The 13,564-nt window shown below is 46.2% G+C and overlaps 1 protein-coding gene and 1 non-coding gene across 2 annotated transcripts; one reads left to right on the forward strand and one right to left on the reverse strand.

Moving 5' to 3' along the window:
* Window positions 1–1,111: 1,111 nt before the first annotated feature.
* Window positions 1,112–10,699, reverse strand: PSMA3 (proteasome 20S subunit alpha 3). Its single transcript, XM_042877445.1, has 11 exons — window positions 10,617–10,699; window positions 10,236–10,318; window positions 9,352–9,475; window positions 8,806–8,907; window positions 8,600–8,673; window positions 7,902–7,974; window positions 6,482–6,547; window positions 4,052–4,098; window positions 2,015–2,082; window positions 1,814–1,878; window positions 1,112–1,289 (listed from the first exon to the last, which is right to left on the reverse strand). Exons 1-11 carry the CDS (start codon window positions 10,635–10,637, stop codon window positions 1,245–1,247), a joined length of 768 nt encoding a protein of 255 aa, XP_042733379.1. The 5' UTR covers window positions 10,638–10,699; the 3' UTR covers window positions 1,112–1,244.
* A 156-nt stretch (window positions 10,700–10,855) lies between these two features.
* On the forward strand, window positions 10,856–10,928 carry TRNAK-CUU. The gene has a single exon. It is a non-coding gene; the product is annotated as a tRNA-Lys (tRNA).
* Window positions 10,929–13,564: the final 2,636 nt, after the last annotated feature.

Below are 13,564 nucleotides of genomic sequence, written 5' to 3' on the forward strand. Positions count from 1 at the left end.
GTCGCCTCAGGAGACAGCACTCGAGGAAGCTGTTCATCAGTCATGATTAATCTCACTTCAGGAAGGCCTGATAGAGTTGTAGCAATTTGACAGCTGCGCTAAAAGCTGGAAAGGCAAAGGTTCCACGTGGCTTGATTCTAGCTCAGGCTTAAGCCTGAGACTGGCACAGAACCGTCTATCTGCATTTCCTTTACCTTGCCACCAAAAAGAAACAGAACCTGTATCCTGTAATGCCATTAGAAAAGAGACTGCAGAGCTTTTTAAAAGTACAAAAACTATTAAAACTGAAGGGAGGGAGGTTTTGGTTTTTTTTTTAAAGGGCTGGTCATTACTAATAGTATGTACTACTGAAGCATTTGATCTGTTAGGAAAGCATGCATTTCAGACTAAAGATGACCATTAGAATTTTAGGTATGCACACAAGACGTCTGTTTTGAGTTTTCAAGTGGTAACCAGATGAATTTGGTACCTTGTTTCAAGATTTGTAAGTGACTTCTTGGGGCTAAATGCTGTCTATTTTCCTAAGAACCAGGAAGAGAAACCACGAGAGATTATTTTTAGCTCCTAGGAAGGCCAACAATGGATTCAGAACTGATTTACAGAACTACAGTGGAGAAGCTGTTAATAAATGTAAAGCTGAGATCTGTTAAATTATAAAACTGGAATAAAATAGCAAAAAGCAAACAGTTCAGCTCTGCAAGTTAACATAAGGACTACTTGGAATTACTTTTCATTAGTCCCATTTGGGGCTTAATACTCCAAATTAAAGTGTTTTTCTGGAGGCTGGTTGAAGTTGTCAGCTGCATGACTCACCTAAACTGATAGCAGATCAAGCTGTAAAGGAGCTGCTTTTCTCCTCTGCCTGGAGAGAGAACTGGAAGCTGCTGCTGTGACAACTGAGAATAAGGACAGTGGCTGGTTAAGCCAGTAAACAAGAGACCCTTAAGCATCCTAAGCAGCTGCCCTTCCTGTGACTAGCCTGGTTCAAAAGTTCTGCTGTGGTAAGCAGCAGCTAAGCAGCATGAGCACATCTTCCCCTCTTAATGACTGTTTTGATATATAGTACAGTTTAGAATACAGATGCATTCTTACTTTGAAATAAAAGCTAACAGACAGTAAAATGGAAAATTTATTAGTGCAAGTTGGTCACTCAGTTTCCTCCAGCAGTACATAGGAGCATCCCATGGTTAATCCATTATAAACAAACCTGTACTAAGTCAAACTTGTCTTGAAGTAACAATGTGTTACATATTCTCATCATCTGATTCATCCTCCTCTTTCAAAGATTCCTATTAAAAAAAAAAAAAAAAAGTTTAATTAAAAAAGGGAGTTTTGCTGTTGTTTAACAGTTTTTTCCACACATACAAAGGCTGCTATTCAGCAAAGGCTGCTATTCAGCAGGCCTGGTTTCTACTTAAGAATATATACTGCCTTTAAAGCAAATGCAAAGCTGGCAGATGCTGGAGGAGCAGCTTTTTCTAGTTGGTTGCCTTTATAAAAGGTATTTTAGTTAACATGACTCACTGCATTTCCCATTCACTTCTGTAACTACTGAAGAGCTCATACATTCATTTCTGAAGGAGAAACGAGATGGGCAAGCCTGCTGCCATGCAGTGTATTTAATAATGAACCATATCAGGATTGCATGGAGAGAGCTTCACAGTTCTCTCGGCAGGAGATATCCCAGGTACAGGTGATCTGTGCAGCTAGACATTTCTAGTCATTGCAATGCTACAGTCCTGCTCCTTACTTCATTCTATTCCAGATTTGTCAAGAGCAGCACTGAGATGACATCAGTGATGTCAGACCTTACCTTGGCATATTTTTCTGCTTCTTCCCTTATGTCTTTGGGAACAATTTCATGTTTTCCATTGGTTACTGCAAATAAAAAGAGTACCTATTAGACAGAATTCACACAACACTGTGATAATAAAACATTGCTTCTGTATGTTCTCTTAAATACAGACAGTGAGAAGATTCCTAGGATGTTTATAGAAATTCAGAAGTGCATTACTTTCTCCAACCCAGCTGAGTTCCAACTCAAAAGCTTTGTCCTTTACTTCATCATGAACGATGTAGATTCTGGAAAGAATACAGAGGGTAGAGGTTAGAACAGATTTGGTGACAGGCAAAATATACTTTCTTCCTTTTGCAGATTTCTTACTCTTTTTGAAACACCATTTCTTACATGCAATAGAAGCTTCCCCCCTGCTTTTTCCTCAGTCTCTCCTTTGTGTTCATGCTATTCCAAGAGAAAAAACTACATCAGAGAATACTGTGGAGGTGAGCATTGCTGAAACAGGATATTGCATGATTACAGATGAGATGCAAGTTACCCATCTAGGTGAGATGCTGAATAACCCTGCTGAGAACATCACCTTTACAGCAGGAACACCCTGCATTGCCCCTGTAAATCTTACTTTAGCTTATACTTGGGAGTGAATCTGAACACCATAACATCTTCTGATGTGCAACACAGAGATCTCCATCCTGCCTGCTATGCCTACAACTTACAGCCTTCTTTGTTGAGGTAGTATTCCCTCAAAAAGACCAAAGCTGAAATACACAAAACTACTTCTAGCCAGCATAGGAAGTTTGGGGACAGCAGAAGGAAGGGCACCTTCACTGAAAAAAGCAGATGCTTTTCATTCATGTTTGATAAAGGTCTTGTGAAACGTGTCCAAAGAAACACTGTATGCATACTCTGTCACTGTTCAGACTAGACTTGATGATGATTAGGCCCACCTACAGGTGTTTGTGAAGTGCTAAGCTGTTTGCAGGCTTTTCAGCAGCAATATGATTTCTTCAAGAGCTTGTAACAGCTCCTGGCCTTTGCTTTAGGATTAAGAAATGATTAAAATGTTTGCTGAGTGATGCCAGGGCTAGGCTTAAGATTCATAAAAAAAACAGAACTACCTTAAATTGCTGCTAAGTTTTGAGCTGAAGCAGAATTGAAGAACAGAAGGTCTGTAAGCATTGGAAGGCCTGTGCCTCGTTTGTGGTTTCGGAATTGTTTTGAGGTCCTTGTTAGGTTTCAGGAACAGAGAGCCCACACATTCTTTCCTTTAGCAGTGACATGATAGCCTCTGACACAGGCTCATAAATAAACTCGCATGCTGCAACACCATTGATGGAAACATTTATTACTTCTTTATAACCTCCAAGGAACAGCCATAAAAGGCTGAAAATTATTTCTGCAGCTGCATATTATTAGATTTGGGACAAGTGCAGAAGTATCCCTGCAAGCATGAAGTACTGCAGATAGCTGAAAGAATACCTGTGTTTATCTGAAGAGATCACAGAATGGCCCGGGTTGGAAAGGACCTCTCAAGGATCACGAAGCTCCAACCCCCCACCAATGCAGGGCCACCAACCTCCACATTTCATAGCAGCCCAGGCTGCCCAGGGCCCCATCCAACCTGGCCTTGAACACCTCCAAGGATGGACGGGGCATCACAGCCTCTCTGGGCAGCTGTTCCAGCACCTCACTGCTCTCATAACAAAGAACTTCCCCTGACATCCAACCTCAATCTGCCCTCCAAGTATTTTCACGATTACTACTGGCCAACTTATATTCTACCTTAGCAGAAGCCTTCCTGGTATCTTTTCCCCCCCCTTGCTAGTACATGATTTATTGAATGATGTGGTTTTGCCCTGTAACTACACTACACTCAGTGTTGTATTGTACTCAGTAACGAGGATCAACACACTGAAGAGCCTCCATCTACCACCAGCTATATATATATGAAAACCAGTGACCATATTCAGACGGTTCAAGCATTAATTCACCACAGCTGTAAATCACACCTCTAACACAGAGCAATACGATTATAATGCTTATTTTTCACATCTTTTGTCATTTCTCAGTACTGAGCAGCACGTCCCATCTGAGAAGGCAAACATTAACAGAACACCATACCAGAGTCAGCATAAGCACTCATCTACAGAAGTGAAACCTGGTACCCAACGTCAAGGGAACAGTTTCAGTTTGAAGCCACAAGCTCACCAGAACACATTTCTGCTGAGTTGGAGAAGCACACTGGAGACTTACATTTTCGCAACCTCCTTCACAACGTCACGGCAAGTCATTTCCTTCATCTGCAGACAGCAAACATACAGCTTAACAGAACGTCCTGTTTTGCATTTAGCCAGCAAACAAGTGACTGTGACGTGCCTAAGAGCTTGAGTGCAGTGGAATTCATTCTCTACAACGCATCTTTCACTCACAAGAACATACATAAGAATCATTACTGATCAGAGAGCATATTTTACACCATGTCGAACTCATTAGCTACACGTAGTTTACCATCTCAGATTCTCAACCAGTTTTCAAATTCATAGTGAGGAAGTTGGTGTTAAGAAGCTGGCCAAGGACAGCAGCTCTTTCTTCATGCTGAGTCTGGCAGTGCTTCCTATGCGTGTAAGGCACACACCCAAGCAAGCAATGGGCCAGAGGAAAATGAAACGTGCCTGCTTAGGTAGATGTGCTGTCACATTTGCATTCCAAGAAGTTTCCTAAACAGACAGAGGCACACTGTCCCAGCCCTTCCACTTGTGGCTCAATCCATAACGCAGCACTGACTTCTGCTGACAAGTGTAATTTGTGTCACACAAACACAGCTGTGTGTATTTACACACACAAAGATGGTAGTGGAACAGGAAAACCCAAAGGTCTGCTACTGTCATGCACAAAACCAAGCTTTATCTTTTGTCATTATTCTTTGCCCATCCCAGTTAATTTTGCAGGAAGTAATAGGACATACTGTAATGGTTTGTCTCAGAAATTGACTGTAATTATCACAGAATCACCAAGGTTGGAAAAGACCTTCAAGATCATCCAGTCCAACCATCCACCTGTCACCAGTAGCGCTCACTGAGCCATGTCCCTCAACACAAAATCCAACCAATTTTGATTATGTCCATACATCAAAAAGCTTTAAATAGTATCTGAAAATCACGTGAGCAGCACTGTAGAGGAGATGAAAAGATCCAAGTACACTCCACATGACACAAGATGTCAAATGTTTGCATGATGTGCAACAGACGTGATCAGTGCAGCGTGCCCCACTTGCAGGATAAGCTACATTTGCAGGTTTCATGTACTGCATCCCCTCCCACATCCAGCATCTGCACTGCAGTACCTGTCAGACAGGTTTCAAGGTTACGATGATATTCTCACCTCTTTCTTCCCATCTACAGTCACATTTCACAGGACAGAACTGTAGCTAATAGGCTGCTATAGGCCATATCATAGAATCATAGAATGGCCTGGGTTGCAAAGGAGCACAATGCTCATCCAGCTCCAACCCCCTGCTGTGTGCAGGTCACCAACCAGCAGCCCAGGCTGCCCAGAGCCACATCCAGCCTGGCCTTGAATGCCTGCAGGGATGGGGCATCCACAGCCTCCTTGGGCAACCTGTGCCAGTGCCTCACCACCCTCTGGCTGAAAAACTTCCTCCTAATATCCAACCTAAACCTCCCTGTCTCAGTTTAAAATCATTCCCCCTTGTCCTACCACTCTTCACCCTCACAAACTGTCATCATCAACTCCACAAAAGCATTTGTACTTCTTGTCTTCTTCCCATTTACGTTTTGTCATTTGATCAGAAATTCACCTGAACAAAATCAGCTCTGAGCTGGAACCTGTCCAGCCCACAGTTAACGAGAAGCATCAGCACACAAGACTGCACTTGCTTCGTGCTGCTCTGACCACATCACACTGAAGGCATCCTGCAAACAAGCCGTGACAGAGCAGTGCAGCTGTGCTGCATGGCACACCCCTGTTCTCATCTACTGAGCTTTACAGGTCCTACTATGAAGTTCAAGGAATACAAATTCTACAGCTCTACAAAAAAATTAGGCAATAAAAAAGTTGGATTTTCAAAACTCCAAGAACTGCAGAGAAAACATTTTTTGGTAAATCAGACATTACCCAGCATGGTATCTTTATATCACTTTGCACACATGGAAATAGAAACGACAACTTCTCAGATGCCAAAATTCCAGTATCAAGATCAGATGATCTTGCAGGATTCCTACTTTTCATTTGGTGTTCAAGCTTCTGATCAGATTCAAGACTTAAATTAACTGAGACTTACAGTATTTTTCACTTCTCTTGTAATTTTTCAGCTGTGATACTTCACCACCACCAATGGAAGTTCACTGGATGAACTGAGATTTCAGTGCACAGCTGTGGTGTACGTTTGTAGGTGAAAGCTGTAAGTAAGGGGCAAGCAGAGTATACAGTGTAGAGTATACAAAGGAGTGCATGTTTGTGCTTCCCTTTTTAAAAGTGTGTGCTTGCCAAGGACTACCCATTGCCCAGGGTCAAGATGCCAGAAATACTGCTACCATAAGACAACTTATGAGGAAATACTTCAGCTTCTCTTGTACTTTATGTATTTAAGGCATCCAAAAAGCTAATAATGTGATGTAGAAACATCTGTCCTGAAAGCAGCACAATAAAACTGAAACACCATACCTGAAGTTTTTCAATCTCTGTTTTTGCAGCCTGCCTGGCTTTACCGATGGCACAGCCCCAGTAACCCTAAAAAAATGAAACAGAAGAGGTGCAAGGTGAATGGAAAACTACATCCTTTGTTACTGTTACACAGCATATAACGACTCCTTCCCTCCTGTAACAAGAAGGCAGATACACAGCAGACATTGGTGCTGTTGTCTCTCAGACAAGATCCCCAAGTTAGCAGTTCAGGCACTGCCACCCTTGACAGCAGTGCTCAGTAGTTCCTCGTGCAGAAACGTATCTGCACAGTTTGCTGCAATGGATCTTTTGCTATAATTAAAAGAAACTAGAATTAGAGAAGTTCTATAACAAACACGTGTACAAAGAGAAAACCGACACAAAATCCACCTATCATGAAAATACTCTGAAGTGTAAGCACACAAACCTCAGCACTTCCAACAGTAGAGATATTAGATGTATTGAAAGAAAAATAATAAAAGCAGATGAGTGTGTTTGTATCACTTTATACATAACAACAAACAGAAATGTCTCCTTTGAATTGAATTGCTGTTAGCAGCCTTCGTCTGAACCTCTGTACCTCAGTATTTTGTGAGTGGAGCATCACTGCAATACTCACATCTCTGTGGCAATCCTAGAATGGCCTGGGTTGCAAAGGAGCACAATGCTCATCCAGTTCCAACCCCCTGCTGTGTGCAGGTCACCAACCAGCAGCCCAGGCTGCCCAGAGCCACATCCAGCCTGGCCTTGAATGCCTGCAGGGATGGGGCATCCACAGCCTCCTTGGGCAACCTGTACCAGTGCCTCACCACCCTCTGGCTGAAAAACTTCCTCTTCATATCCAATCTAAACTCCCCTGTCTCAGTTTAAAACCATTCCCCCTTGTCCTATCACCATCCACCCTCACAAACAGCCGTTCCCCTCCTGTTTATACACTCCCTTCAAGTACTGGAAGGCCACACTGAGGTCTCCCCAGAGCCTTCTCTTCTCCAAGCTAAACAAGCCCAGTTCCCTCAACCTTTCCTCATAGCAGAGGTGCTCCAGCCCTCTGATCATCCCAGTGCCCTCCTCTGGACCCACTCCAAGAGCTCCACATCCTTCCTGTACTGGGGGCCCCAGGCCTGGATGCAGCCCTGCAGATGGGGCCTCACAAGAGCTGAGAGGGGGACAATCATCTCCCTCTCCCTGCTGGCTGCTCCTTTTTTAATGCAGCCCAGAACACAGTTGGCCTTCTGGGCTGCAATGGATGGGACTTTTCATTGCATGCAGCCAGGTGGAATGAACTCCCAGATTTCTAAAAGACCAGCTTTAAAAACAGGTTTTATGTGCTTACAATGTAAAAAACACACCATGTTACTGATTTCCAAATTAGAAACTTTTAAAAGACCAACTTAAAGACAAATATTTCTGAAAAACTCACGTATGAAACTCCTGATGGATCAATCATGTACAGTTGTGCACCGTCATCTTCATCATAGGACCCCAACATGAAACTGGGTGAGAAAAAGTGAAATCAAACAGTTGTTCTCCCAACCCACACAACAGGACGACAGCTAAATCAAGTCAGGATTCCTTCACTCTGTGCATAACCCCTACTACGTTCTGTAAGCAGTTTGTCTGAAGGCTCCGTGTTATTGTGACTCCTAAGGACCTGCAATTTGCCAGAAACATTTTATTTAACTATAACTAAACAGCAGACCTCAGTTTAATCGTCCTTCGGTACTGCAGCTGCATGGCAGTTATTACCTATTCTTTAGGGGACGACCACAGAGACAAGTTCTGCTTTCAATGCTGACAGATTCAACTCAGCTTTAAACCTGAGGGACAGGCATGCAGTCTATACAGAGCCTGGTTTGCTCTTATGCATACGTGGATTTTTCACCTAAAGCTTCACACACATAAGAAAAAAAGGACAGGGGAACCTTTTTCCACTCCCCAGTCACCAGTACCAACTTTGAAAAAGGCTTTTAGGAAACAGAAGTAGCTCCAGCACTTCTGAAACCAAAGGTCTTTGCAAACAAGCAGGCGTTGGAAAGACCTGTCACAGAATCACAGAATGGCCTAGGCTGGAAGGGACCTCAAGGATCATAAGTCTCCAACCCCCTGCCACAGACCTACCTGCAACCAAAAGGTCTGACAGCGCTGTACAGGGTGTATGCATGCACGTACATGGCCACTCTGTCTGCAAGATGCTAAGGGGAAAAAGAAAAACAATTGCAGGCCTTTACTTGCAGAAGTAAGTTCATTACAGTTTGTAACTTCAGGTTATCAGTGCCAACATTAAGAAAGCCAAAAACTCCGAGTGAACCATGCCGATTTCTTACCTTCAGTGGAATATCATAGCCATAGTTAGTCCTGAAGTTAGAAGCTTCTTCTCTAGCTATGTCTGCCAGCGAACGAGCGTCTGCCAGCAGTCCTGCCACTGCCTGAAAGGAGAATTGCCAGCACAGTCCAAATGTTGCTCATAAAAAGCTCACAATGATAGCCTAATCTCATGGCTTAATCCTTACAGACGAGTTCCATCAACTTCCTGCTAGCCAGCTTACAACACGTCAATGATTTGATGCTAATACAGTTTTGAATTTTTCTCTAGGACAATTAATAACCCAGAAAGTTTTAGACAGCTTCAAAACACGTGCTGATCTTCTGTTTTAAGTCTGGAATTCTGTGTGTGTGTGCAATCAAGAAGAACTGCAGGAAAATAGCCCAAAAAACAAAACCAAAAACCAAACAACCAACCCAGTGGCATTTCTACATGCACAGGAAGCCTAACACAGCTTCCACAACCTCTTTATTATTGATTCTGAGCTCTGTGCATTTCCACTTTGGAATAGGAAGGTCTTTGCCATGAAGAATTAAGAGCACCTCACCATTCCAACGTGCCGATCGACGTTGAAGAGGCGTTTATTGGAACCCTCTTCATACAGCTTGGACAGAACGAGTTTTTCTACACCGAAGACAACACCATCTTTGCATCTTATCCCGATTGCTGTACTGAAAGACAAGACAAAGGGAAATTCCTCTTACACAGAATAGAACTGTGAAGATAAGTAACAAAGAATTAATACAATTCTGCATAGAATCATAGAGTGGCTTAGGTTGGAAGGGACTTCAAAGGTCACTGAGCTCCAGCCCCGTGTGGGCAAGGTTGGCAACCAGTGATCAAATGACACAATGACATAATTTCCACCCAAGTAGGCCTGTTACAACGCTCTACTTTGTGCCCAAAGAAAACAAAGCGGGGTGCAGAGTAAGCAAATAAATGCATTTTCAAAGGTGGAAGAGGCTGAGGAGCCCTTACCCAAAGAACTGAGAACAGAACGCATGCAGTGTCTGTAGGAACTGCAGAGCCACTGCCCCAGCAGTGCCCCGACCTGAAACACCAAAGTGAGCACTGATTTCTTTCTGAGCCCATCAGCCTTTCAGTCTCAATTCACACCTACAAAACGAGTCCTTAGGTACTCTGACAGCTCTGCTCCCCCAGCAGCTCAGCACTTTATACATATTAATGATGTCTGCAGTCCAGCCTTGTCCCACAGCCTATGACTTATTACCTGATCACACAGGGTAAGCTTACAGCCTTGCTTTGCGTTCTCCACAACAAAGCAGGCAGAAACCATCGCACCGTTTTTACCCTATTAGAAGCCTCCCAAACTGAGGGCAAGGACACCGTCGTTCAACGAGTACCACCCGCAAAGCCACCAGCTGCTTTGAAAAAGGCCAACCCACAAAGAGCAACGCAGCCGCGTCCTACCTGCTGTTCTCCACCGCCTTCATCGCGTATTCAACCTGGAACACCCTACCGTCGGGAGAAAAGGTGGAGGCCGACAGGTCGTACTGAAGAAGAGAAAGCATTGCTGAGCAAACCCGCGGCACAGCCCATTATTCTGGCAGCAGGCGCCCAGCAGCCGAGCGCAGGGCTCCACGCGGCCAAAGGCAGCGGCGCTGCCCCGCAGAGCGCCGAGCCGCAGCCGCCCCAACCCCTCACGCTGCGGCGCGCCGCTCGGCCTAACGGGCCGCGGTGACTCAGCAGCGGCCGTGGCCCCGCTCCGGCCCGGCCGAGGGGAATCAACCGACCGCCGCCGCGCCCCGACTGCCCGGAGCCGCCCCACGCCGCCGCGCGGCCCGCGCTCACCCCGGTGCCGATGGAGCTCATGGCGGCGCCGCCTCGGTCGCACGCAGCCCCCCTCCCGCCCCGGCCTCGCTCGCGCTCCGGACGGCCCAACAACGCGCGATCCCATTGGCCGCTCCATTGGCCAATCGGCGCTCCCCGGAGGCGGGGTCTCGGTGGGCGGGGCGATGGTGTCTGTTAGAATCGATACACGCGCGTTCGTCATGTGGTGAACAGCACTTGCTGGGAGAGCGCTCACTAGCGCCCGGCTAGCTCAGTCGGTAGAGCATGGGACTCTTAATCCCAGGGTCGTGGGTTCGAGCCCCACGTTGGGCGAAATGTATTTTGCTCTCGTATGACAGCGCTCCTGCGCGGGGCAGCGCAGGCGGCAGCTCGGCTCCCGCAACCTCGACGAGCTGCTTTTGGCGCATGCAGCGCAGCAGTCGTTCAACGCAGATCTGCGAGCAGGGACCGTTCCAGCTGACGGCACGGGTGAACAGAAGCAGCAGCGGCCGGAGCCCGGGCCTCGTGACGAAGTACGTTCTTAGCAAGGCCATCGCATCGCACAGGGAGCCGGTCAGGAGCTGGCACACAGCAGCTCCAGGAGCAAAGAAATGGGCGCTGTAACGCCCAGCCGCGCCCCGGAACCGCAGCAGAGCTGCTAAGAGGAGCTCACAGCAATGCCTGATTCAGTGTTAATATCAAAGCAGACATTTCTCCCAAGCACTGAACCACGTGGTGCATTTTCATTTCGTACTGCTGCAGGACAATGAAGTTTAATGATTCTGGTAGGGAAAGGAGGGCAAACAAGCGACTTCTAAACGTGGCATTGCAGTAAGGTCCAAGATTCCTTGACATCAAAGTACCTTCAAACAAAGCAGCTTCACATCATCATTTACTGCACCAATAAATAACAGACCTCACTAAGCTACAGCTCGCGACTACAACCACTTCTTCACTGGGTGACACAGTAGCACAGGAGTTAACAGAATTCATCTGTTCAGCACATGAACACAGTTCCACACACAGTGTTAGGAACGACCCTGTACTCCCCCAGAACACCCACACTGGTCATATTTAATGGCATTACACAGATAACTCCATATCAAAATCCTACTGATATTTATATACATGTACTTGAAACAGATGAGGAGAATCCTCGTGTAGCATTTTGCTGCTTATTTCTCAGTAGAAAAAGCCCTCTTCATCAGTGGTGGGGGTGCTTTTCCAACATCAAACATCATCTCCAGTGGAGGATTACTCAGACAGCACCAGTCAGGTATGCGCCCCGTCTGGCTGTAATATTCTCTGGACACAGACCGGCTCCCAAGAATGTCCTGAAGTGCTCCAAAAATGGCTCCTATGTTATTGACAAAAAAAAACACAGTTCTGTATTAAAGAGGAGTGAAAGGATGGAGGTACTTTCATTTTCAGTAGCCCCACCTGTCCCAAATTGCTCCCATTTACATCCCGTTAAAGTAACTCAAAACAAAACAAAAACCACAGAATCACAGTGTCAGGGATTGGAAGGGACTCCAAAGGTCATCTAAGTCCAATCCTGCGCAGGAACCCCTGGATCAAGTCACACAGGAACACATCCAGGTTTTGAATGTCCCCAGACAAGGAGGCCTCACCACCTCCGTGTGCAGCTGTTCCAGTGTTCTGTCACCCCCACTGTAATGATTTTTTTCATATTTATGCAGAGCTTCCTGTGTTGCAGCTTGCACCCATTGCCCCTTGTCCTGTCATTGGATGTCACTGAGAAGAGCCTGGCTCCATCCTCATGGCATGCACCCTTTACATGTTTATAAACATTAATGGGGTCACCCCTCAGTCTCCTCCAAGCTAACGAGACCCAGCTCCCTCAGCCTCTCCTTGGAAGGGAGATGCTCCACTCTCTCCATCATCTCTGTGGCTCTGTGCTGGATTCTCAAGCAGTTCCCTGCCCTTCTTGAACTCAGGAGCCCAGAACTGGACACAATATTCCACACATGATCTCACCAGGGCAGAGTGGGGGGGAGGAGAACCTCTGTTGATCTACTAACCACACCCCTCCAACACACCTCAGGATGCCATTGGCCTTCTTGGCCACTGGGGCACAGTGCTGGCTTGTGATAATCCAGAGACAATAGAGGCATTCAGTAATTCTGCCCTCTCAGCATCTTCTGCCAGCAGATCACCACTTCATTCACCAGTGGGCCTACACTGCCCCCAGTGCTAGTTTTGTCTGCGACGTATTTGAAGAAGCCCTTTCTGTTGTCATTGACCCCTCTCACAAGTTTTAATTCTATGAGGCCTTAGCTTTCCTAGTTGCCTCCCTACATCCTGACAGTCTTGTACTCCTCCCAAGCATCCGGCCCCCCCTTCCACCATCTGTAGACTCTCCTCTTCCACTTGAGCTTGCCCAGCAGTTCCCTATTTAAGCATGCAGGTCTCTTGGTTCCCTTTCTCGACTTCCTACCCTTGGGATGCTCTGATCTTGAGCTTGGAAGCAGCAGTCCTTCAGTGCTAACCCACTCTCCGGGGACCATTTACCTTCAAGGACCCTGTCCCATTTGCTGGATTTCCCCCAGCAATTGCCTGGAAAGGCTAAAATCACCCCTGCTGAAGCCCAGGGTTGTGATTCTGCTTGGTATTTTGTTCTGGTCACAGGAGATCCTGAACTCCACCACCTCATGGCTGCTGCAACCAAGGATGCCCTCAACTTTCACTGCTTCAACCAGGCTCTCCTTATTAGTGAGAATAAGACCCAGCAGCGCCCTTCTAGTTAGCTCATCCACCATTAGGACCAGGAAGTTATCATAACACGCTGGAGGGACCTCCTGGACTGGGGCTGGCTGGCACAGAATCCTTCTAGCAAAGGAAGGGGTAATTAAAACCACCTGCAACAACCAGGGCCAGGAACTGTGAGGCTGCTATCAGCTACACTCGCTCCCACCCCGCTGTTTCAAACTGCAAGCCACCGGCTCCAA

Source organism: Lagopus leucura, unplaced genomic scaffold (assembly GCF_019238085.1).
Source record: "Lagopus leucura isolate 7727_CA_CO unplaced genomic scaffold, USGS_WTPT01 Super-Scaffold_1, whole genome shotgun sequence".
Classification (NCBI taxonomy): domain Eukaryota; kingdom Metazoa; phylum Chordata; class Aves; order Galliformes; family Phasianidae; genus Lagopus; species Lagopus leucura.

Coding starts and splice junctions, on each gene's coding strand:
- PSMA3 (XM_042877445.1), bottom strand. CDS start 10,637: ATGAGCTCCATCGGCACCGGG. Junction 10,319..10,616: donor TGAGCTCCATCGGCACCGGG/GTGAGCGCGGGC, acceptor TCTCTTCTTCAG/TACGACCTGTCGGCCTCCAC. Junction 8,908..9,351: donor TCGATCGGCACGTTGGAATG/GTGAGGTGCTCT, acceptor TTCTCCTTTCAG/GCAGTGGCAGGACTGCTGGC.